The sequence below is a fragment of the Pleurodeles waltl genome, chromosome 6 (genome assembly GCF_031143425.1).
Source record: "Pleurodeles waltl isolate 20211129_DDA chromosome 6, aPleWal1.hap1.20221129, whole genome shotgun sequence".
Taxonomy (NCBI): domain Eukaryota; kingdom Metazoa; phylum Chordata; class Amphibia; order Caudata; family Salamandridae; genus Pleurodeles; species Pleurodeles waltl.
The window spans coordinates 1,541,990,153-1,542,015,400 of NC_090445.1; the positions used below are offsets into that span (position 1 = coordinate 1,541,990,153).

General features: G+C 46.6%; 1 protein-coding gene across 2 annotated transcripts in view; it reads left to right on the forward strand.

Moving 5' to 3' along the window:
- Window positions 1–25,248, forward strand: part of PIK3CD (phosphatidylinositol-4,5-bisphosphate 3-kinase catalytic subunit delta) — a 479,399-nt gene that overhangs the window by 324,223 nt on the left and 129,928 nt on the right. For both annotated transcript variants that reach the window (XM_069241165.1, XM_069241164.1), the window contains exon 16: window positions 5,649–5,836. In XM_069241165.1, coding sequence (XP_069097266.1) covers window positions 5,649–5,836 — 188 coding nt within the window. The remainder of the gene's footprint in view (window positions 1–5,648; window positions 5,837–25,248) is intronic.

The following is a 25,248-nucleotide window of genomic DNA, read 5'->3' on the forward strand; positions in this document are numbered from 1 at the left end:
AAATGTACTTAATTTGAGTATGCAAACAGTTGGTATCACAAGTTTTAATGTTGAAGACAAGATTGAGGCACTGATAAAAAAAAAAGTTAGACTTGTGTATTCATCGCTTATCACAAAGACATTTTGATTCTTTTGAAAACCTGAAGACATTCTTGGAATCTGCTGATATTTATCAAATGAAGTCTTGGAATTTTTTATACAGCATCCCCAAGAAAAGCAGTGTAATTTGCGTCAGTACTTTCCACTTCCAGGTGAAAGCTAGAACTGGAATAAAGATCCTCTCAATGCAGATATTGACAATTTAATGGGGCTTACAGCATGTGAAGAAAATGGTTTGATTGAAATCTCCATAGCTAGTGCACTTCGACTTCAGTTCAAAGAAAATTCTCTGGTAAATGTTTGTCTGCATGTACAAACAGATTATCCTGAATTATCCTACAAAGCACTTTTACTTCCTTTCCCCACCACATATTTATATGAAAAAGTTTTCTCAGATCTTATGTACCTAAATCATCAATACAGGAATCGCTTGGAAAATGTAGAATCTGATATGAGGATTCAACTTTCCGAAATAAAACCAAACATTGAAAAGTTAGTCACCAAGATGCAACACTGGCCTTCCCATTAAAATTGATCGATTTTTAAATATTTTTAAAATGTAATGTAAGAAAAGCTTTAGTAATTCGAGTATTTGTTTGGTGTGTTCTTGTTTATCTTTTGCGCATTACTACTTTAATTTGAGATTTAACCCCTCGGTGCCCTGGACGTAATGGTTATGTCCTTGGCTGCAGCTCTGTGTGCCGAGGGCGTAACCATTACGTCCGGCATTTGGCCTATGGGTGGATGGCCTGGGCAGGGATGGCAGGGGAAGCGCTTCCACTGCCACCCCCGAAGTCCCCCAACCCCACCCAGTGACATCTGATGACATCAGTGTGTGATCTTGCGCTGACCTCATCAGAAGTCGCCCCATGCATCCAGCGTGATCCCAGGAGAAACTGATTTGTTTTTCCTCTGATGGGGGCAGGTCAGAGAAGCATAAAAGGAAAGGAAATGCTTTTCCTTTCATTTCATGTCTCTCTGAGCATTTCTGCAGCATGACCATAAAGCGATCGTGCTGCTGTAATGCCCACTAGACACCAGAGAGTTTTGTTTACTTTTGTAAACACATGAGGGGAGTGGCGCCTTGGGCAAAGGTTTTATAAGGCCATTTCTGCCCTCGGCTTATTTTAATTAGGCTGATCTGCCCCATGGATGGCAAGAAGCCACTAGGCAACAGGGATATATATATATTTTTGTTTCTTTTTTCTTTTTTTTTTTTTTACAGGGGGGAGCGGCCCCTTAGCCAAAGGTCGCAAGGTCGCTAACCAAGGGGGCCAAATTTATTTTAGGCCATTTCTGCCCCCAAGGTGGGCAGAAACCACTATACACCAGGGATATAAAAAAAAAAAATATATGTAAGGGGAGCAACCCCCTTGGGCAAGGGTTGCTCTGCGGGGCGGGGGCATATTATATTAGGCCATGTCTGCTCCCCTTGGGGGCAGATTGGCCTATTTCTATGAGGCCCATCTGCCCCCAAGGGAGGCAGAAACCAATCAGGCACCAGGGATTGTTGCGTGTGTGTGTGTGTGTTTTGTTTGAGGGCGGCCCTTAGTGCAGGGGGCGCTCCCCATGGGGGCGCATTACTTTTGGCCTTATATGCCCCCTTCCGTGCAGATCAGCTTTTTTTTTTAAGGCCCCTAGGGATTGTGTGTGTGTGTGTGTGTGTGTGTGTGTGTTTTGTATTTGGGGGTCGGCTCCTCAGGCAGGGGTTGCTCCCCATTGGAGCACATTACTGTTGACCATTTCTGCCCCCCTGGAGGAGGTGAGGGTTACCAACCAGTATGGGCATGGTTATGCTCCACACCCCAACTGAAGGGGGTAACAGTCTTTCAGCCCCCTTTGCTCTCCCCCCATCTGCAAACTAAAGGATCTTATCCCAACAGCAAGCAAGGGGCCATTTGATTATTTGGGGTTTTGATTTTACATTTGGACCAAGAGTGCTTGGCCAACTCTCAATATCATCCGATTTGGAATGGTGAGCAGCTGCACTTTGTGGACTTTGGGACGCTGCCACCTAGAAAAATCTACCAGACCTAGACACATTTGAAAACTAAACATCTGGGTGAGTCCACGGTGATGTGCTTCACATGCACCCCACACCATTTTCTTACCCACAATGCCCTGCAAACCTCCAACTTTGCTTGAAATCAGGCATTTTCCCTACATTTTTGTGATGGAACCTTTCTGAATCTGCAGGAATCCACAAAATTCCTACCACCCAGCATTGTCGCATCTATACCGATAAAACTTCTGCCCCACTTGTCAGCCTATAAAAGTTGTTTTTTTCAAACTGCCCTTTTGGACTTGCTTTGGTTCCCTCTCAATTTCAACATGTTTGTGGCCCTTACTGTCAGAGGCGCTTGGCCCTCCTATACAAGTGAGGTATCATTTTTACCGGGAGACGGAGAGAAACGTTGGTTGGTAGGAAATATGTGCTGGTGTGGTCATCCCACACAGAAATGTGAGGAAAATGTGATTTTTTTTTTAGCTAAATTTGAGGTTTGCTGAGGATTCTGGATAAGAAAACACTGGGGGATCCACGCAAGTCACACTTCTCTGGACACACTTGGCTGTCTAGTTTTCAGAAATGTCTGGGTTTGGTAGGTTTCTCTAGATGGATGCTGAGCCCAGGACCAAAAACACAGGTGCCCCCTTCAAAAAACAGATAGTTTTGGAATAGATAATTTTGATGTGTCCATGTTGTGTTATGGACCCTTCCCTGTCGCAGGCACTAGGCTTACCCACACAAGTGAGGTACCATTTTTATCAGGAGATGTGGGAGAATGATGGGTGGAAGGAAGTTTGTGGCTCTCCTCAGATTCCGGAACTTTGCAGTACCAAATGTGTGGGAAAAGTGTTTGTAGCCACATTTTAAGGTTTGCAAAGCATTCTGGGTAATTGAACCCAGTGAGAGACCTACAAGTCACCCCATCCTGAATTCCACTAGGTGTCTAGTTTTTAAAAATGAACAAGTTTGCTAGGTTTCCCTAGGTGCCGGATGAGCTAGAGACCAAAATCCACAACTAGGCACGTTGCAAAATACAGGTCAGTTTTCATTAGAAAAATGTGGTGTCCACATTGTGTTTTGGGACATTTCCTGTCGCGGGCACTTGGCCTACTCACACAAGTGATGTACCATTTTGATCGGGAAACTTTGGGGAATGCCGGGTGTAAGGAAATTTGTGGCTCCTCTCCGATCCCAGGACTTTCCATCACCAAAATGTGAGTAAAAAGTGTTATTTCACCAAATTATGAGGTTTGCAAAGGATTCTGGGTAACAGAACCTGGTGTGAGCCCCACAAGTCACCCCATCCTGGATTCCCCATGGTGTCTCCTTTTAAAAAATGCACGTTTGCTCGGTTTCCCTACGTGCCAGCTGAGCTAGAGGCCAAAATCCACTGCTAGCCACTTTCCAAAAAAACGTCAGATTTCAATGTAAAAATGTGATGTGTCCATGTTACGTTTTTTGTCGCAGGCACTAGGCCTACCCACACAAGTGAGGTACCATTTTTATTGGGAGACTTGGGGGAATACAGACTAGAAGAACAAGTGTTATTGCCCCTTGTGTGTAAAAAAGAAGTCTATTTGAGAAATGCCCTGTAATTCACATACTAGCATGGGGACTCCAGAACCACAGAGATGTGCAAATAACCACTGCTTCTCAACACCTTATCTTGTGCCCATTTTGGAAATACTAAGGTTTGCCTGATACCTTTTTTTCACGCTTTATATTTCACCAAATGAATTGCTGTATACCCGGTTTACAATGAAAACCCATAGCAAGGTGCAGCTCATTTATTGGCTCTGGGTATCTAAGGTTCTTGATGAACCTACAAGCCCTATATATCCCCAAAAGAGTCCAGCAGACATAACGGTATAATGCTTCCAAAATCTGCCATAGCTGGAATAAAATCAAGGAAGAAAACGTGGACAGAAATGGCTGTTTTTTTTTCCACCTCAAATGTAAATATTTTTTTCATTTCAGCTGTTTCTTTTTGTAGGAAAACCTTGAAGGATATACACAAATGACCCCTTGCTGAATTATGAATTCTGTCTACTTTTCAGAAACGTTTAGCTGCCCGGGATCTAGCATCCACACCATTTCTGTCACAAACTTGAAGGAGGCTAAAAGCACAAAAAATTTGTAAAAATGGGGTATGGCTCAGTAAAATGTCAAAATTGTGCCGAAAGATTTGGTTTTCTGATTCAAGTCTGCCTGTTCCTGAAAGCTGGGAAGTGGTGACTGTAACTCCGCAAACCCTTTGTTTATGCCATTTTCAGGAGAAAAAAAACACATGCTTTCTACTGCAGTACTTTTTTCCCATTTTTCTTTTTGTTTTTTAGCTGTATTTTGGCTAATTTCTCGGTCCCCTACAGGGTAACCCGCAAATTTTGGGTACCTTTAGAATCCCTAGGATGTTAAGGAAAAAAAAAAAGATGCATATTTGGCGTGGATAGCTTATGTGGACAAAAAGTTATGAGGGCCTAAGCGAGAACTACCCCAAATAGCCAAAAAAAAACAGACTCCGCACCTGAGGGGGAAAAGGCCTAGCAGCGAAGTGGTTAAATCTTACAAATTGCTTTGGGGTCCCCGGCATCCAGTAGTGATTCAATGGGGGTCCTCAGGAGTCAAAAGGTTGGGAACCAATGCACTAGACAATTCAGGCCCCTTTTACCTGAATAGTTGTATCTCCTTCTCTCACCCAGGTACCTCTGCTCGTCAGGACTTCTACTAGTATATATATTATTCATACACAGACCCATATCAGGAGGAGGAGCATTCACATTCATCCCTCCTAAAGCATGGATTGACCTCCCACTCCACGTAAGAGTCTCCTCCTCTAGTCTTGAATTTTGAAAGAAGCTGAAGATCTGGCTTTTCACTTAACCAACCCACCATAGGCCTGGCTAGGCACACGCACTTGACCAGGCCCAGGATACCCTCACAGGTGATAATGTGTTTCACAAATACACATAACATAACTTTGCAGTCTTTTTCTTAGAGGTGAATCTTTATTCTTGCTCCTTCTTCTATTTGAAAAATGGTAATACTGCTTGCTATTCTGATTCAAGCATGTGAATCAATGAAAGGCCCAATGCTAGAGAAGAAACAAGTTAACTTACTTGTAACTACAGTTCCCCACCGTTTGTATCTTTCATATATTACATGAGACTCTTCCTCCTTCGATATTTAACAGTTTTGTTTCCTGTTCATGCAAGTATTTTGAAATCTGAGCTGCAGTGGCCTCTGCCAGAGTGAATTTTAGAACACTTCCTCCTAACAATTTAAGTGATGTGTATGTGCCACTAAACCAGTACTCTTGGTTCAGATAATTGTTGTTTTGCTCTGCTATTGTACGTGACCCGATGCTCCCACTTAGACGATGTGAATGACTCAAGCATGTGAATCCATGAAAGATATCAATTCTGGAGAACTGTTAGAACAGATATGTAATGTATTCTTTTTCTGGTATTTATTTAGGATGCTTCACAAGACTATTATTTTCTCATAATTATGCTTCTGAAAATGTTATTTGCCTCTTCTGCAGATGGAAGCTCTTACAAAGATGAGGGCCCTGAATGACCTTGTCAAACTTAGCTCCCAGAAAGTCACAAAAGCCCAGCTTAAGGAGGTGAAGGAGGCTATGCACTTGTGCATGAAGCAGGAGAACTACCTTGAGGCCCTCTGCAAGATCCAGTCTCCCTTGAATCCCAGTGTGCTTCTGGAGAATGTATGGTAGGTGTGCACTGGATACCACATATGAGCCTTACCTTCTCACTCAGAGCAGAGTGGGAGACCAGGTGAATACATTCTGCCCCTTATTTTTGAACGAGGTGTGGCAATTATACAGTTGATACCACATCAACATTCCATTTGACTCCCAAGCAAAATAGAAAGCTTTTCAGTTGCCACTAAGTCTGAGACTTCATGGGAGGCATGTATGGGGACATCACTATAGCCTTCTAAGTATGTTTAGAATATGTGAGACATCTGTCCTTTCCACATGTCCCTACAATCCACAAACTTTGGACAATGTGTTGTATGTGTGAATTACTTGGAACAGTTCAGCTCTTTCTATGTCTGGATGAGTAGGGTAATCCCAGGCTAATAACTCCAAAATAGAAATGTGATCCTGGATAATGTGTGGTAGATGATCAGCAGATAGCTTTCTTACACCCCCTCACCTGCACCATTCCTGGGTGAAACCGATTCTCCCCATCCTTCTCTTCAACCCACCTGTGATTCTCAAGAATATGTTCACTAGATAACACATACGAGGACATCGGATTGCCCACTTCCTATCTAAAGACATGCTGAGCAGAGGTGAAACATTGCACTCAGTCTGAATCCTAGTGTGATAATGTATCAAGCATGCTTGCATAACATCCCTGCCATCTTTGGTTTGTGCCAGCCCAAGAGCGACTGTTCTGATCGCGCTTACCCTAACACCCGCCCAGGTATTCCTTGTTGTAGCTATGCATCTCTGTCATACACTGACTACTACAGCCCAGTCTCCATTGTCCGTGGCAAGCAGAAGGAGACGTCCCAAAGGGACTTAGATGTTGTGTGCATAATGTGATGCTCATACAATTATGTGGTATCTTCTTTGGCAGGCAACTAATATGGCGATTGCAATGAATCTACAAAATGTGTGGATTCATATATAGTTGTATGATTTGTCAGAATCTTTCTTTGCAGGTTAGTGGTTTATTGGGGTTTTTGTATTAGGTTCTTGCCTTCATTTAGGTTTGAAATAATGTAGGGAATTTCTTGAAATAAATCTGTTGACCCATTCCTTGGATGTTGCTCAGAGTACATTTGATGATATTTTTCCAAGCCTTTTAATTTTCAGCAGTGGGAACTTATGTATTTGGGTAATCTTGGAATTTTTCTTTGTTTAGAGGTAAAATCTTTAGATTACACGCAGACAAACAAAAGCATAAGTGATTTACGGGTACATATTGCTTCAGGTACTCGCCCCCAACCCTGCATCTTCCCCCCCCCCCCTCCTTCTAAGACTTAGAACGTTAGCAGCATTTGATGAAATGTTGAGGGATTTATTAGAGCATTTTCTCTATAGCAGTTTGAGGAATATATTGGAACAGCTAAAGTTTTGCTTAAACACAAAGGTGGTCATTACAACCCTGACGGATGGTATTAAAGCGGCGGTAAGACCGCCAACAGGCCGGCAGTAAAAAAATTGCAATTACGACCGTGGCAGAAACCGCCAACAAAGACAGCCACTTTAACACTCAGACCGCCACGGCGTAACAAACAAACAGCGCAGCGGTCACCGCCAATAGACTGGCGGGAGACAATGTACCGCCCACAGTATCACAACCTACCTATCCGCCACCTTTTCTGGGGCGGATTCACCGCGGATAAAAACACGGCGGAAACAGGAATTTCGAAGGGAAAACGCTCACCTCTACACACTCAACGAGGACACCATGGAACCGGAACTCCAAATTCTCCCGCGATAGTCTTCCTGCTCCTCTACCAGGACCACGAACGCCGGCGGCGAAGACCACGGTGAGTACAGCACCTACGACACAGTGGAGGGGGAGGCAAAAAACAGGGACACACACGCAACACCCCCACCCTCACCCACCACAACACACACACTAATGCATATCAATACATCTCAGTTACACCCCCCCAAACCCCCTCCAGAAGAATGCAAAGACCAAAGAAAATGAGTGTAACCATCGGAATATATTAAAAACAAGTAGGCAGAAATATATATATATATACACAATGAACAAAAGAAATACCAGGCATAGTAGTCCAGGTACTGCACAAAGAAAGTCCGTGGAACACTGGGACCACACGGTATGGGCGAGGCCCACACAAGATCCCTGACCATGACGGAGAGAACACTGCAGGGGCATCAGAGAGCAAGAAAACAGACACCTCAGGGGGAGGGAAAGGGGGGGCACCTCAGCCGGTTGAGTGCACAACGCCAAATCCACGAGGGGGCCACATGCCTACTGTTCAATCTTGGGGAGTGCAAAGCCACAGTCTCTCAAGTCTCTATAGTGGGTGGGTTGCCCACTGTTCAATCCTGGGGAGTGCAAAGCCACAGTCTCAAGTCTTTACAGTGGGTGGGTTGCCCACTGTTCAATCCTGGGGAGTGCAAAGCCACAGTCTCTCAAGTCTCTACAGTGGGTGGGTTGCACACTGTTCAATCCTGGGGAGTGCAAAGCCACAGTCTCTCAAGTCTCTACAGTGGGTGGGTTGCACACTGTTCAATCCTGGGGAGTGCAAAGCCACAGTCTCTCAAGTGGATGACAGTCTCCACTGATTCTGGAGGGGGACTGGTGCCCAGAGTGCTTCATCCTGTTAAGGACAGAGGTAGTGGATGGATGTCTCCACTGATTCTGGAGGGGGACTGGTGCCCAGAGTGCATCATTCACCCCGTGACGGACCCAGTTGCGTGAGTGCCCCTGCCACTCATGGGCTAGCGGTGCTTGAGATGGCGGTGCCCTGTTCAGCGGTGCTTGAGATGGCGGTGCCCTGTTCAGCGGTGCTTGAGATGGCGGTGCCCTGTTCAGCGGTGCTTCAGATGGCGGTGCCCTGTTCAGCGGTGCTTCAGATGGCGGTACCCTGTTCAGAGGTGCTTCAGATGGCGGTCTACATTGCAGGGTCTCAGCTGCTGGCGGCCCTTCATGGCTCAACGGGCCTTTTGCTGGCGGTCCTTCATGGCCCCGCTGGGCTGGTGCTGGCTGTGGCCTCCTGGGCAGCTGGGCTGGGGCTGGCGGTGGCCTCCTGGGCAGCTGGGCTGGGGCTGGCGGTGGCCTCCTGGGCAGCTGGGCTGGGGCTGGCGGCGGCCTCCTGGGCAGCGGGGGATGATGGCGGTCTTCTCCGCCGTGCTGCTCTTCTCAGACTTGCCAGGTTTCTTGTGGCCCTTCCCCACCTTGGAAGGTGTCACAGCTGACTCCACACTCCCAACGGGACCCCTAGGAGCGGCTTTGGTGGCTGGAGTCTTCCCCCTCTCCCACCGGGCACTAGCCAACTTCTGATGCTTCACAGGTGGGGGACTGTCTGTGCTGTGGCTCCGTGCCACACTGGCTGTCCTGGTGGCCGGTGCACTCCACATTCCGGTGACTACAGGCACCACTGGTCCCGGAGATGTTGTGGCTGAGGTGCTACTTCGGGACCTATGAGATGGACGGGGTGGGGGAGGTGTGGGAAAGAGGTCAAGGGTGGACAGGAAGAGTTTTTTGCACACACTGGGACGGGTAGCTGGAGGGGATTTGGGAGTGGAGGAAGAGGTGGTGGCTTTAGGAGGTGTACGTTCGGTCGACTTTGGGTGAAGGTGCATGCGCTGGAGGCTGTCGTGAGGTGGATGTCTGTTGGGTGGGTGTGTGCCTGCGTTTGTGTATCTTCTGGGAGAGGACACGGGACGTGTGAATGGTAGTGGGGGTGGTGACTGCACGTGAGCGGGGTGTGGTGGTGGGTGTGCTGGTGAGGGACATAGAGGCTGTAGAGGTAGTGCATGCAGGTGTGAGTGTAGACGAGACTGGGAGGGAGGAGGGAGAGGAGGAGGAGGGGGACACAGTGGAGGCAATGGATGTTGGTGTGTCTGCATGTGTGTGTTGCTTGCATGAGTGCCTGTGGGATGTGTGGTGCTTATGTTTGCCTGAGCTACCCTTGTGTGTTGACGTGTGTGCAGGCTGGTCTGATGGTGTGCTTGGGATAGGCAGAGGTACAGGGGATTGGGTCGGGGTGGAGGAAGTTGGAGGGGGAGGCTAGAGACGGGGACAATGGCTGCCATCCGTGCCTGGGGCGAAGGTTATGCCCACCCTCCTGGGTGAGCGGGCACGGAGCAAAGGCTGAGGGGCTGCCGGAAGGGCTGTGCCGGTAAGGGGGGGGGAGGGGGTTCGGCTGTACCTGTAGATGCGGGGGGCACAGATGTTGCCGCCGCCACAAGGGAGCTCCCATCAGAGGACGAGTCCGTGTCGCTGGTCTCAGCTCCTGTCCCCGCTGTGGAACTCCCCTCGCCCTCCGTCCCATTGCTGAATTCAGACTCCGTAGTGTCGCCCTCCAAGGCCATGTGGGATGCAGCTCCCTCGTGCTCCGGTGACACTGCTCCTCCGCCTGATGATGCTAATGCACACACGAACAGGGAGACCACAAAAAGGGAGGGGAAACAGAAGAAAGACATGTTGAGTGCATGCATTACCGCTACCGTTGGCGGACATGACAGACACAGAAGCCCCCTGCACTACGCCCCGCTCTTGGGCTCCACTGTTCAATTCCTGGGAAATGGCCTACAAGGCTATGGACGACATCTGCACACATAGATGACACAGGGGCATGAATAGCTTTACTTGGCACTCTACAGAGGTGGGGTGCCACATGGCCTGCCTTACGGAGGGGCCTTGCCTACGGAACTCGCCCCTGGCCTAGGGAAACCCACAGCCCACATCCCCCACCCAGACACCTCGTAATGCGCGCAAAGTCAGCTGAATGAGAGTGTACTCACCCCCTTGCGTCTGCTGTGATGCCCTCAAGCGCCCATCCAACTCCGGGTAGGCCACCGGCAGGATCCTGAACATCCGGGGGGTCTTGGTTCGACGGGCACCCCTCCCACATTGGGAGGCCATCCCCAGCTGAGCCTCCGTCGTCTTCTTGCTCCAGTGGCTAATGTCCTCCCATCTTTTACGGCAGTGGGTGCTCCGTCTGTGGTAGACCCCCAGGGTCCGGACGTCCTTGGCGATTGCACGCCAAATATCTTTCTTCTGGTGGGCGCTGACCTACATGAAAAGTACAAGGGAATAAGAGAAGTCATTACCAACTGCACCGTCAAAGTGATTGGCCCCCATCCCTACCCTTGCCATGTGGCACATGCATTCACCGTCTTTCATGCACGTAGCACTCTGCCCCCTTCCTTCTTACATCTAACCCTCTCCCCACAGGCATAGCCCTTACAACATGCTCCCTGTGTACTTACCTGTTTGTTTGGAGGACCGTAGAGTAGCTTGTACTGGCGGAGGACCCCTTCAACGAGTTTCTCCAACTCCTCCGATGTGAAGGTAGGGTCCCTTTCCCCAGTGACTCGAGCCATTGTCTCTTCCAGACCGAGGTCTCAGCAGCACTTGCAGTGTAGGTCCTCTCCTGTCGAAGATCAGGTATCGAGTGATTGAACAGATAGAAAATGGCGGTCACGTCCGCGGCGGTGCGTACCGTCACGCCGGCGTACATCGTCATTGGCTCCTGGGACCCATAGGGTCCAATGTTAACCAATGCAGCATTGCGCCGCAGTCTTCGACCGTCTACCGCGACGGTGTACAACGCCAGCGCAGTTACCTCACATCCCATTGTCCCACTTTAGAGGTCAGGCAGCCGCCATTTCAGGGGCCCACATGGCTTCATTTTCAACTGCGTCACACAGACCTAGGCCTAGACTCCACACACATACAGGCCACCTTTTGTGTATGAATGGTGTTCTGTGCAAACTGTGGGTACGTACCTCTGAGTTGGTTGACTCTGTGCTCGCTGTTGTCCTTCACAGGCACCGTCTGCTGGGACATGTGAGGAGATGGCGGCATCCTCCGGTGTACCGACCGTTGGTGGACCTGTCGAAATTGGAGGAGCGACATTTGATTATCACCTACAGGCTTGACCATGCCATAATCCAGGAACTGTGTACCCAGTTGGAGCCAGACCTGATGTCAGCAATCCGCCATCCCACAGGAATCCCCCCTCAAGTGCAGGTGCTGTCAGTGCTCCATTTCCTTGCATGTGTCTCATTTCAAACAACTGTGGCCATGGCATCAGGGATGTTCCAGCCTATGTTTTCCAACGTATTGTCAAGAGTGTTGTCTGCTACATCGTCGGAGCTACATCGTTTTCCCTCAGGTGGAGGATTTGCCTACAGTGAAAGGTGACTTCTATGCCCTGGGACATATCCCCAACATCATAGGTGCCATTGATGGGACACATGTGGCTTTGATCACCCCCCCCTCCCCACAGGAGTGAACAGGTGTACAGAAACCGGAAGAGTTATCATTCGATGAATGTACAGATGGTATGTTTGGCAGACCAGTACATCTCCCATGTGAATGCCATGTTCCCTGGCTCAGTGCATGACGCCTACATCCTGTGGAATAGCAGCATCCCTTATGTGATGGGTCAACTCAAGAGGCACCGTGTGTGGCTATTAGGTGAGCACCTAGAAGCAAGTAATTGGGAATGGTTGTCTGGGTCTGAGGTTATCCCTACAGGTTAGTGTGTGTCTAACAGTTGTCCCTCGCCATTTGCAGGTGACTCTGGTTACCCCAACCTGTCATGGCTACTGACCCCAGTGAGGAATTCCAGGACAAGGGCAGAGGAACGCTACAATGAGGCCCATGGGTGAACTAGGAGGGTGATCGAGCGGCCCTTCGGGCTCCTGAAGGTCAGGTTCAGGTGCCTCCATAGGACAAGTGGATCCCTGTTCTACTCACCAAAGAAGGTGCGCCAATCATCGTGGCCTGCTGTATGCTTCACAACTTGGCTTTGCGACGACAGGTGCCTTTTCTGGAGGAGGATGGTCCAGATGGTGGTGTTGTGGCAGCTGTGGAGCCTGTGGACAGTGAAGAGGAGGAAGCAGAGGAAGAAGACTTGCACAACAGGGACTCAGTGATCCTGCAATATTTCCAGTGAGACACAGGTAAGAATACAAACCTGCCTACTACATGTACTTTAACACTACTACCTCTCTACTGTCTGTCATTTTCACCCAGTGTATGGTCATTGAGTTGTCACTTTCCCTTACGATTTCACAGATGTGGGTCCCACTGTGTGACATCTGCTTAGATTCCTCATGGACTAGAGCTGTGTGACATAGGTATGTTGACATTACTATTTAAAAAACATTTTGTCACTGTAATTGCTAATACACTATTTCGAAATCACAGACTCCAGATCGTTTTGTGCTTTAGGTGAGTTTATTTAAGTGCTCAATATTGGAGGGGGTAGTGAAATGGTGAGGGGTGATGGTGGAGGAGTGTCCATGGCAGAGTCCAGTCTATTAGTCTCACAGGTGCATTGCCCAAATGGGCATAGGAAGTGGAGCTGGGGCAGTTTAAGTATGGACAGGTTGACAAAGTGGGACAGTCGGATGACAATCAGGGTGGTCTCATTTCTTGGCGGGGGTCTTGGCATCGTGCTCTGTCTTTGTCCTGGATCTCAGGGACCGTTTGCAAGGTGGTTCTCCCTCTGCAGGGGGTGGGGTGCTGGTGTGGTGGTCCTGTGGCGGGGCGTCCTGTCCACTAGCGCCGGCGGAGGTGGTGGGCAGTTCATCGTCCATGCTAGTGTCAGGGGCCCCTTGTAGTGCCACAGTGTCCCTCCTGGTGTTGAGTACTTCCTTCAGCACCCCTACGAGGGTGCCCAGGGTGGAGCTGATGGTTCTGAGTTCCTCCCTGAAGCCCATATACTGTTCCTCCTGCATGCGCTGGTTCTCCTGAAACTTGGCCAGTACTGTTGCCATCGTCTCTTGGGAGTGGTGGTATGCTCCCATGATGGAGGAGAGGGCCTCGTGGAGAGTGGGTTCCCTTGGCCTGTCCACCCCCTGTCGCACAGCAGCCCTCCCAGTTCCCCTGTGTTCCTGGGCCTCTGTCCCCTGGACCGTGTGCCCACTACCACTGGCCCCAGGTCCCTGTTGTTGTTGGGGTGGTGGGTTATCCTGGGTTCCCTGTAGTGGTGGACACACTGCTGATTGACGTGTCCTGGCGACAGAGGTATGGGCCCGCTGGGTGGGTGCTGTGCTGGTGTTTCCAGAGGGGGGGAAGGTCTGTGGTGGCTTGTGCCTGTGTGAGGGGAACCGACTGTCCCGAGGTCCCCGATGTTCCGGGCTGGTCTTCTAGATCCAGTTGGACAGAGGTGCTGTCATCACTGTGGGCCTCTTCTGTTGGTGGTGTGGACATGTGTGGACCCTCCTGACCGGTGATGTTGGGTAAGGGTCCTGCAGGGGTATAAAAGGATGTTTATTAAATCTGTGTGTGTAATGGGTGGGTGACCGTGTACCCCATTGCTAGCATTCCTGTGTGGGACCTTGTGTGATGATGGTTTAGGGGGGTGTATGGGTATGTGCAGTGGGCATGCTTTGGTGATGGGTGTCCATGCTTTGTTGTTGCATGCAGGGCTTAGTGTTGGGATGGGTGGTTTGTGATGTTGGGACATACAGTATGTGAGGAGTTGAGGTGCTGGGGGTGAGGGTGGGGGTATGTGATAGCATGCAGGTAGGGTGGGGGATGTAATAGTAAAGCTTTGACTTACCAGAGTCCATTCCTCCACCTACTCCTGCGAGGCCCTCAGGATGCAGAATCGCCAAGACCTGCTCCTCCCATGTTGTTAGTTGTGGGGGAGGAGGTGGGGGTCCGCCACCAGTCCGCTGAACCGCCAGGTGGTGCCTTGAGACGACAGAATGCACCTTCCCCCGTAGGTCGTTCCACCTCTTCCTGATGTCCTCCCGGTTTCTTGGGCGCTGTCCCACTGCGTTGACCCTGTCCACTATTCTTCACCATAGCTCCATCTTCCTTGCAATTGAGTTGTGCTGCACCTGTGCTCCGAATAGCTTTGGCTCTACCCGGACGATTTCCTCCACCATGACCCTGAGCTCCTCCTCCGAGAACCTGGGGTGTCTTTGCCGTGGCATGGGGTGGTGTAGGTGATGTGTGGGGTGGAGTGTGTGGTGATAAGTGTGGTGATATGTAGTGGTGTGTTGTGTGAGATGCGTGGAAGTTGTGTGGGTGATGGTGTTGTGTGCCTGTGAATGCTAGTTTGTTGATGTTGTCTCTCTCTGGCCTTCTCTCTGTGATTCTGGTCGTGGGGGTTTGTGGGTGTGTGTTTTATATTGTAATGCGTGTGTGGGAGTGGTCTGTGTATGTGTATCAGGTGTGTGTATTTTGAATTGTCCAATGTGGCGGTGTTTTGGAAATGTGTGTGTACTTTGAGCGCGGCGGTGTGTATACTGCGGTTGAAAGACCGCCACGTGGATTTGTGTGTCGTGATAGTGTGGGCGTATTTCTGTTGGCGTGACGGTGTTGGTTTTGTTTTCACCAGTTTATCACTGACCTTTGGTGTGGCGGACTTGTGTGGGTGTCTGAATTTTGGTGGATTCTGAAATGTAGGTCATAATGGCTGTGGCGGAATGCCGCAGCGGTGTGTTGGCGGTCTTCTGCACGGCGGTAAGCGACTTTTACCGCCAATGTTGTAATGACTGCCAAAGTCTTCTGTTGTTATTTTATAAGGCAAACCTGGTATGTCTCAATAACGTTGTTACTGGAAAAATTTAAGAAATCGATATTTAGAAAAGATTTGGGGGTGAAAGTATAAAATATATCTTAGTTGGGTCATATGTGAAATGTGAAAGCCTGGAAGAGGTAGGGGAGAGTGAGATCCCTAAAAGAAAGATAAAAGATAGTGAAACGTTCTGTTGCCAGCAATCACGGCCTTGCATACGTTATTGAATCATACAAGTGAGAACTGGTATCGCATTGATGAAAATGAAGAGCTGGTTAATAATCTAAAATCCTTATTATAATGGGTGGGTTTTAGGAGCCTAAATAAATAGCAACCGAGTGGAAAGTGAAGAGATTTTGTGGGTTCATATTAAGTAGGTTCTATCTTCTGGGAAAAAGTACATGAGAGAATGAGATTCAGCATGGCAAGCCCTGTTTGTTCAAGGTTTGCATCTTCTCCATGTAAACTGGAATATACCTCCAACAGTTTTTCAGTTTTAGAGATGCTATTTAATTCTGAGTTGATTTCACCCTCAAAGAAGTGCATTTTCTCATAATCATACATCATATACTTCAGTTTACCCGCTCCAACCAACATCTCCCGATGCCAGTATTTTCTTGAATTAAGCAGCCCTTGTGTGTTTTTTTATGTGTAATTTAAGGGGATATAATGGAGAGTGCCTAAACTTGATTGTACTATTAAAGCGAAAATATTGATTATTACTGCCTGCAAATTTTATAAGCTGAAGGCTATGGTAACATTAACTTTTACAATATGCAGTAGTGAAGAAGTGGGATAATGTCAAGATTTCTTCAGTATGCTGATATTTATTTTAAGGCTGAGAAATGTTCATATTTCAATGCCAGGAAGATCAAATCTGACCAGAGTAGTGGTATTCTTTACTTTGATAGATCTTTTAAAAAAATATCTACTTTTTTATTCAATGCAATTCAGTTGTCCACTCACAAGTTTAATCTTTCTATTTTTCATATTGGATTTATAGTATATAGTATGTGTTGCATATATGTAGTTTAAGTTTGTTATCTAACTAAAACTAGACTTCTGCCCTCTATTTCAGACTGTTAGGTGTATTCAGCTAAATATTTTCATGGGTATTAGAGGTGAAATAGGGATGACAAGAGAGGCACAGAATTTTTCAAAGGTCACCTAGAATGTATGTGCTCAGTATTGATTGTTCCAATCAAAATCAATAATTTTGCTCCTTGACACTAAGAAAAATGTTCGATGATATTTGTCTCAATCATTATGTACGTTAAAAGTACTGGTGCCTGATTCAATGAATCAAACATGCTAGTGTGCTTTGAGTTAACTTTTAAAGCACGTCAGAAAAATTGTCCAAGTATCTTAAATTCTATACAGCGACTTGACAAAATAAATGGCCTATGTCATAACTCCATTTACACATTTAATTCAACTTGCTTCTGTTAAAATGCTAATGAATATGGTGATGCCCCTATGCAGTCTTCCCTAATACGGAGTCAAGCAGTCCAAGTATCAGATGCTTCTGAGAAATAAAATGGAAGACTTATCTGTTATGTAGAAGAGCAATAAAGCGTCAGCAAGGATCTTTTTTTATGGCAAAGTTCTTAAATAGCAAGTCCATTTCTGGGGTCCACCATGTGTCTTTGTGCAAAGAAAGAAAAAGTAAATGTGGCCTCTTTACCCCCAAAATCACAGTTGTAGAGATCACTACTTTAGGAAGACCCATCCTGCTTTGCTATGTGAACTGTAGTTCCAAACCTAAATTTTATATATAAAGTGTCATACCTAAAATTGTATCCATTCAAGGTGGGGCTCACACACTGATGGCTCCGTTGATAGGAAGGTAACTATAGGTTAATAAGCCAGCCTTTGGAATATTCACTCTATATTTAAGCTTCTGGAGCTAATATTCCTCCATGACTATTGTTTTTGTATTTGGTCCATTTGAAGACAAGCTGAAAAATTACACTAAGCAGTTGGCTGCTAATCTTGTGTTTGTCTCATAGAAACGCGTAGGCCATCAAAACTACAAATGCATTTCAGGCATTGCCCACACACACAGGCTGATGATGGAAGCAGACCTCATTAGCTTTTTTAAAAAAAAATTTTTTTTTAGACATTTATGATCATTTTCTTCCCCATACAATAATTATCTAATATGCCAAAAGTTTATGCATCGACATCTCAGCCAGGGATAACAAATGGGCATTATCAGGTGTTTTTCATATTATATCATTTCATTTTCGTACATCAATACTGAATTCTACCACACGGGCCATAGCATCGTTTAAAAACAGGATAAATAATAATAGAGCTAAAACACAACCCTGGGGAACACCTGAGGATATAACAATGGTATCATTACATTTGCAAACTCGGGCAGTTGTTTAAAAATGGAAACCGTTCACAGCTGCTAATATAGATTGACCAATTAATATTTGCTGTAATGTGTGCCATAGTTTTGTTCTGCTGACCAGGTCAAAGGCTATCTTTCAATCTAATATTATATAGGAGGACTTTGTTTCTTCAGCCATAGTTTGCACAGATCATAGATAGCCAAAATGCCTGGTCAACGGTTTCTGATTTCTTCCTAAAGTTGGCTTGTGCATCCTCTTTAACGCCTTCCAATTTGGTACAATTAAACAGAATCCGGCCAAATATTTTGTTGTCACCATCTAACAGTGAGCTTGGTGTGCATTTGACTGGCTCCCACAATTGTCTTTGTTGTGTTGTGGAGCTATAGTAGCTGGCTGCCAGAGTGGGGGGGGGGGTGTAAAATGCAATGCCAAATCTGCATTAACCGCTTTTCTTAACATCTATGTCCATAGTGTAGAGATGTCGGGATAGAAATCTACAGGAATGAAGTCTGGGCCAGGAGCTGTAAGGAAAGGCCTCCTTGGCATGGTTACCCCCTGACTTTTTGCCTTTGCTGATGCTAAGTTATGATTTGAAAGTGTGCTGGGACCCTGCTAACCAGGCCCCAGCACAGCACCAGTGTTCTTTCCCTAAACTGTACCTTTGTCTCCACAATTGGCACAACCCTGGCACCCAGGTAAGTCCCTTGTAACTGGTACCCCTGGTACCAAGGGCCCTGATGCCAGGGAAGGTCTCTGAGGGCGGCAGCATGTCTTATGCCACCCTAGGGACCCCTCACTCAGCACATACACACTGCTTGCCAGCTCGTGTATGCTGATGGGGAGAAAATGACTAAGTCGACATGGCACTCCCCTCAGAGTGCCATGCCAACCTCACACTGCCTATGGCATAGATAAGTCACCCTTCTAGCAGGACTTACAGCCCTAAGGCAGGGTGCACTATACCACAGGTGAGGGCATAGGTGCATGAGCACTATGCCCTACAGTGTCTAAGCAAAACCTTAGACATTGTAAGTGCAGGGTAGCCATAAGAGTATATGGTCTGGGAGTCTGTCAAACATGAACTCCACAGCACCATAATGGCTACACTGAAAACTGTGAAGTTTGGTATCAAACTTCTCAGCACAATAAATGCACACTGATGCCAGTGTGCACTTTATTGTAAAAATAGACCCAGAGGGCATCTTAGAGATGCCCCCTGAAAACATACCTGACTTCCAGTGTGGGCTAACTAGTTTTTGCCAGCCTTCCACACACCAGACATGTTGCTGGCCACATGGGGAGAGTGCCTTTGTCACTCTATGGCCAGGAACAAAGCCTGTACTGGGTGGAGGTGCTTCTCACCTCCCCCTGCAGGAACTGAAACACCTGGTGGTGAGCCTCAAAGGCTCACCCCCTTTGTTACAGCGCCACAGGGCATCCCAGCTAGTGGAGATGCCCGCCCCTCTGACCACTGCCCCCACTTTTGGCGGCAAGGCTGGAGGAGATAATGAAAAAAACAAAGAGGAGTCACACCCAAGTCAGGACAGCCCCTAAGGTGTCCTGAGCTGAGGTGACTCTTACTTTTAGAAATCCTCCATCTTGTAGAAGGAGGATTCCCCCAATAGGATTAGGGATGTGCCACCCTCCCCCACAGGGAGGAGGCACAAAGAGGGTGTAGCCACCCTCAGATGGCTACTGCCCTCCCAGACCTAAACACACCCCTAAATTGAGTATTTAGGGGCTCCCAGAACCGAGGAAGATAGATTCCTGCAACCTAAAGAAAAAGAAGGACTGCTGACCTGAAGCCCTGCAGTGAAGACTGAGACGACAACTGATTTGGCCCCAGCCCCACCGGCCTGTCTCCTTACTTCTAAGAAAACTGCAACAGCGAACCATCCAACAGGGTCCAGCTACTTCTGAAGCCTCAGAGGACTACCCTGCATCTAAAGGACCAAGAAGCTCCTGACAACAGCAGCCCTGTTCAAGAAACTGCAACTTTTTGAAACAAAGAAGCAACTTTTAAAGACCACACATTTCACACGGGAAGAGTGAGACTTTCCACTCTGCACCCGACGCCCCCTGCTCGACCTGCGGAAAACTAACACTACAGGGAGGACTCCCCGGCGACTGCGAGCCCGTGAGTAGCCAGAGTTGACCCCCCCCTGAGTCCCCACAGCGACACCTGCAGAGGAAATCCAGAGGCTCCCCCTGACCGCAACTGCCTGCTTCAAGTAACCCGACACCTGGAAACCACACTTCACCCGCAGCCCCCAGGACCTGAAGTAACCGAACTCCAGTGCAGGAGCGACCCCCAGACGTCCTTCTGCCTAGCCCAGGTGGTGGCTACCCCGAGGAGCCCCCCCTCGCCTGCACGCCTGCATCGTTGAAGAGACCCCCGGGTCTCCCCATTGATTCCTATTAGAAACCCGACGCCTGTTTGCACTCTGCACCCGGCCGCCCCTCTGCCGCTGAGGGTGTACTTTCTGTGCCTGCTTGTGTCCCCCCCGGTGCCCTACAAAACCCCCCTGGTCTGCCCTCCGAAGACTCGGGTACTTACCTGCTGGCAGACTGGAACTGGGGCACCCCTATTTCCATTGAAGCCTATGTGTTTTGGGCACCACTTTGACCTCTGCACCTGATCGGCCCTGAGCTGCTGGTGTGGCAACTTTGGGGTTACCTTGAACCCCCAACGGTGGGCTACCTTGGACCCAACTTTGAACCCTGTGTTTTGCTTACCTGTGAACTTAACATTTACTTACCTCACCCAGGAACTGTTGATTTTTGCACTGTGTCCACTTTTAAAATAGCTTAGTGCCATTTTTTGTCAAAACTGTACATGCTATTGTGATTATTCAAAGTTCCAGGAACACCTGCGTGAAATACCTTTCATTTAAAGTATTGTTCGTAAATCTTGAACCTGTGGTTCTTAAAATAAACTAAGAAAATATATTTTTCTATATAAAAACCTATTGGCCTGGAATTTGTCTTGTAGTGTGTTTATCTCATTTATTGCCTTTGTGTGTACAACAAGTGCTTAACACTGCCCTCTGATAAGCCTACTGCTCGACCACACTACCACATAATAGAGCATTAGAATTATCTCTTTTTGCCACTATCTTACCTCTAAGGGGAACCCTTGGACTCTGTGCACACTATTTCTTACTTTGAAATAGTATATACAGAGCCAACTTCCTTCAGGAGCTTATTCACTTTCTGGCAGATTATAGCTCTCTATTCTTAGGAAGACAACCTAAATAAAAAATTGCTGGAGTCAGAGTTCCTATCAAGGCATTTCAGCACACTGATCCACTTTATTGCCCCTGCGTGCAGCCGTTTAAATTGACAAACTCACACGTTTGCGCTAATTTGATGCTCTTCTTTGTTTCACCCCCCCACGATTACCAGAGGATTCGAGTTCCTGGAATATTTATGTGCTTTTCTCATTGGCATCAGGCCTCAGCTTTTCCATACTCCTTATTGAGCTTCTAGTTCTTTCCTCTTTGTTACCTTCTTGTAATTTTTTCTGAGTTCACGAAAGCGTGATTCACAGGTATGGGATGAATGGCGTTTTGGGCAATGTTCTCCAACATTCCTCATAAAACCATTCTTGACAACTATTGTTTTTTCTCCCATAATTGGTTTTGAGGTTGACCAAAATGCTGAAAACTTCACCATCACTTCTTCACATAGTTCAAGACATATCCCTACTTCAGCTTGCCTTGTAAGGTGGATAGCATTTAGGTTATCAGCCAACATGTCCGTTAGTAGTGGAGCTTTGCAATAATCTATCTTCCAGTTCCATTTTATTGCCCTTCAGTTGTTGGTTGGAGCAATTTCTAGATGGTATTCATTTGCCAATGGCTGTATAGAGCTGTTTAGTTTGAATGATTTACAATCAAACTAGCCATCTGTAGGTCATGGTCTTGCTCTATTTGTTCGAATATCTTCATATCCAAAACCCACTTCCAAACGTTAACATTAATAAAGAAACAATCTATCCTACTTGCCCTAGTCCCATACATAAAAAGTATGGCAGTGAGATTGTTTGAGGTAGTGTGGGCATTTATAAAACATATTTCACATTTTGGGTTTTCACTCCATGGTTCAGTAAAACCCCATCAATCATCCTATTCAGGAACCACATTTTCCAAATTGTCATTAGGAAGTGAGATACTACATTTTTCCCACATCAGTAATATAGGATGTTCATGACTATTTCCCGCATTTCTTATTTGCCATACAACACATTCTAATGCTTCCAAAATCAACTGCCTTTTTGAATTATGACCTGACAGGATTTACACATTTAAAATGTCTAAAACCTCGATTGGCATTGCAAATCCAATCAATCTTCATTGCAAAACATGAATTGAGGTACTAACAACCAGTAACAACTAGGAGTTAGAGTATCGTTTAGTGGAGATCCGTACTAGTAATACTCTTGCCACTCACCTACACTGCCAATTGGACAGGCTGTTTTTCCATTTCTTCGCTGGAATGTAGTGTTTTGTGAAGCCATCTTTATTAAGCTCCAATAAAGCCTATGTCTCCTGATGGCAACATATGTAATTGGATTAACAAGAGCTTGCCAGTCAGAGCCATCGATCTTAGTACTCAAACCGTAAGTGTTCCAGGAGTGAACTGACTTATGACAAAAAAGTTGTTTCATCTCCTTTCACCGGCAGTTGTCATCATGTTGTCTGTTAATGTGTTAAATAGACTGTGGCAATGCTTTCACTACATTGATTCCCCCCCCCCCCTTAGTCTCAATGGCTGCCAGGAATCCCAGCTCTGATGGGTTCCCCACTGGTTCATTTACAGAATCACTACTGTTTCCTAGAGGCCAAATTGTAACCATTCTTGTATTCTCTCTCTTGGCTACAATCAATTTCTTTGCTTCCCCTCTGATATTTCCTAAACATTTATAAGTGTCAGCCGGTCGTTGCCCTTTAGTTTTACTTTTACATTTACATTTCCATAGTCCAGATATGATGGATTTGGTTGTTTAGTTCTGTTCTTAATAGGAAAAAAAAGTAGCCATGTTTATACCGATAATGTGCAGTTGGCCCATGTTGTTGTAAATACGTTTGTAAATAGTGAACATGTGAAATTCCACTTCAGTTATGTGTGGGTTAATCTTATCTCTGATAGATGTTATTGGATTTACTAGTTTAGTGCATAAACTATATCAAGCATTCATGATCTGTTCAAAAGGTTTGGGGAAGCATCAGGAAATATGACTATAAAGTCAAAAATAAGTTCTTCCCAACGTCTGGATGAATTTGGCACAATTGGCTTTGGCAGAGACACCCATTTAAACAATTTCAGGGTTCTTTACAGTAAAAGAAGCTGCTAGAGGGTTAAGGGGCAGCTGTAACTGACAGGAGCCAATGTTTTATTTTTTGTGTGTGAGTGAAACAGGAAATTAATCTAATGGGTATCTACTAAGAGTTGGAACGTTTGCCACATTATCTATGGTGGCAGACTGTGACCACATTTTAGATCCACTGACTCTCCTCTTCATTATTTGTATCCTTGTGCTTCATTGGTGATTTAAAGTTATGAAGTATTCATCATAAAACCCATGTGACTCATTGGGTGGTAGGGTGTGAAGAGTTTTGATCAAATTAGAAATAATATTCCTATAGACCGATCCATGCTTTGAGTGGAACTCATGTTTAGACCTAGTCAATGAAATAGCCAATATTCTGTATTGATTTGGGTTATTCTAGAGTTCTGTGAGTTGCGGCAAGTAGCGGAGGCTGATGATATTGGGCTATTGTAACTTTGTAAGTAAGTTGAGAATATCAGCCTTTGAGAGATTGGGTAGGTATCTCTTGGGATGAAGTAAATGATTGTTCATTTGTATTCAGTGACACGAGAATATCAGCCTTTGAGAGATTGGGTAGGAATCTCTTTGGATGAAGTGAATTATTGTTCCTTTGTATTCAGCGACACAAATTCTGTGACAAATTGTGGGGTGGGTGGGGGGGGGGGGGAGGGTAGAGTGTAAGAGAGCAGAAAGCCTAGAACTTCTGTTGGATATAGAATTTCAGGTTGAAGGGATCTAGTTTGTGTTCTAGGGGGATTTGGAGTTATGATGTAAAACTTGCTATGTTGTCCACCTAGGGTTTTGTTATTGGAAGGCGGTTGAGTTGTGGACCTTTGTAGGCTTGTATCTCACTGGGATGTCCTGGCCTGGCATTCCGAGCTAGGGACAGGTTCATCAGAAAAATGTATTGGGATTGTTTTAAGGTTTCCATTGACGAGGTGGTGTTGCAAGTGTTGTACAGGCTTTGTGGCATTAAATTGGTCATTGATGTGTGTAGTAGTGATTGATAAGGTGTGTAGAGAGTTGAGTTTTATAGTGTGAGAAGAGGGGGGTTGGAGTAGGAATTGTTAAGGATGTGTCTATTGTAAGGGCTAAGCAGCCCAGGTGAGACTAGGTATTCATGTGTGTAGGTAAAATAGAGTGTAGCAGGAGTAGCGTTGTCCAGGTAGGCTTTCAGTAAGTATGGAGAATTCTTATGTGGTAGATCAAGGAGGGTAAGGGTGCAAGGTGGTGTGGGAAGATATTATGAGATGGTGTGAACTGTGAGATATCAGTGGGATTGCAGGAAGTCATTGAAGGGCATGTGAGTGTTTTAAGGGTTAAGCAGCATTAAGTGAGGCTAGTTGTTCATGTGTGTACGTACAGATTTTGAGTTGTCCAGGTGTGCTTTTGGTATGTGTGGAAAAATGCTCCATGTGCGGTAGATCAAAGCTGGGAGGGGTATAGAATGGTCAAGAAAGGGATAGCACCATAAACTGGATTGATCTGTGTATCATCAGGATGGTTGAAGATGTTCTACTGATGTCTCATTATGGGGCTGGCAAGCTCTAAGCCCTCCCAAAATAAGATATGAAGATTAAGTCTCCCCAAGTGGCTGGTTAGCATGTGACTAGCTAGTAGGGATGATGGGCTTAGTGGGAGCACGCTGTTGGGGATTGGCTCATTCTCCCTGAGTGTGGGTTAGTAGGGGATGATAAGTATGAGACGGGTGGAAGTGGTGGTTAGGCAGTTCATGTGGAGTAGAGTATCGTTTCAGGAGGAGTGGCAGAGGAGACGCTCAATACAGCACTGAGCAGGACTATGAATGGATGGTCAAATAAAGATAGAGATACATCAGTGGACAGAATTGTTATCTTTCAGTTAGTGTAGATGGAAATGGTGACTGTTCAATTGAATATAGATTCCAAATATGCTGTGCAGTTGACAGTTGTCTTCCTGGGGCTAAGCTTTGGTCTACAGTTTTGGTGAAGTGATTCTGGCCACAGCAGTCAATACCTTTCAAAGTCCTCTCAGGGTCAGGAGAAATCCAGTCGCCACTGAGCTACCAGTCTCCAGGCCCAGCAGTTGCAGCGTTTTTCTTCTTTTGGTGATAACTCTTCTTCTGGGCAACCAAGCTGCACTCCAGCAATTCTCTCAAATCCAGCAGACTTGGCAACGTTTGAGCATATAATGTCCAGGTCCCTTGGGCTGCACAGCAGCAAGGAGCAGAGCGATCAAGTGATCTG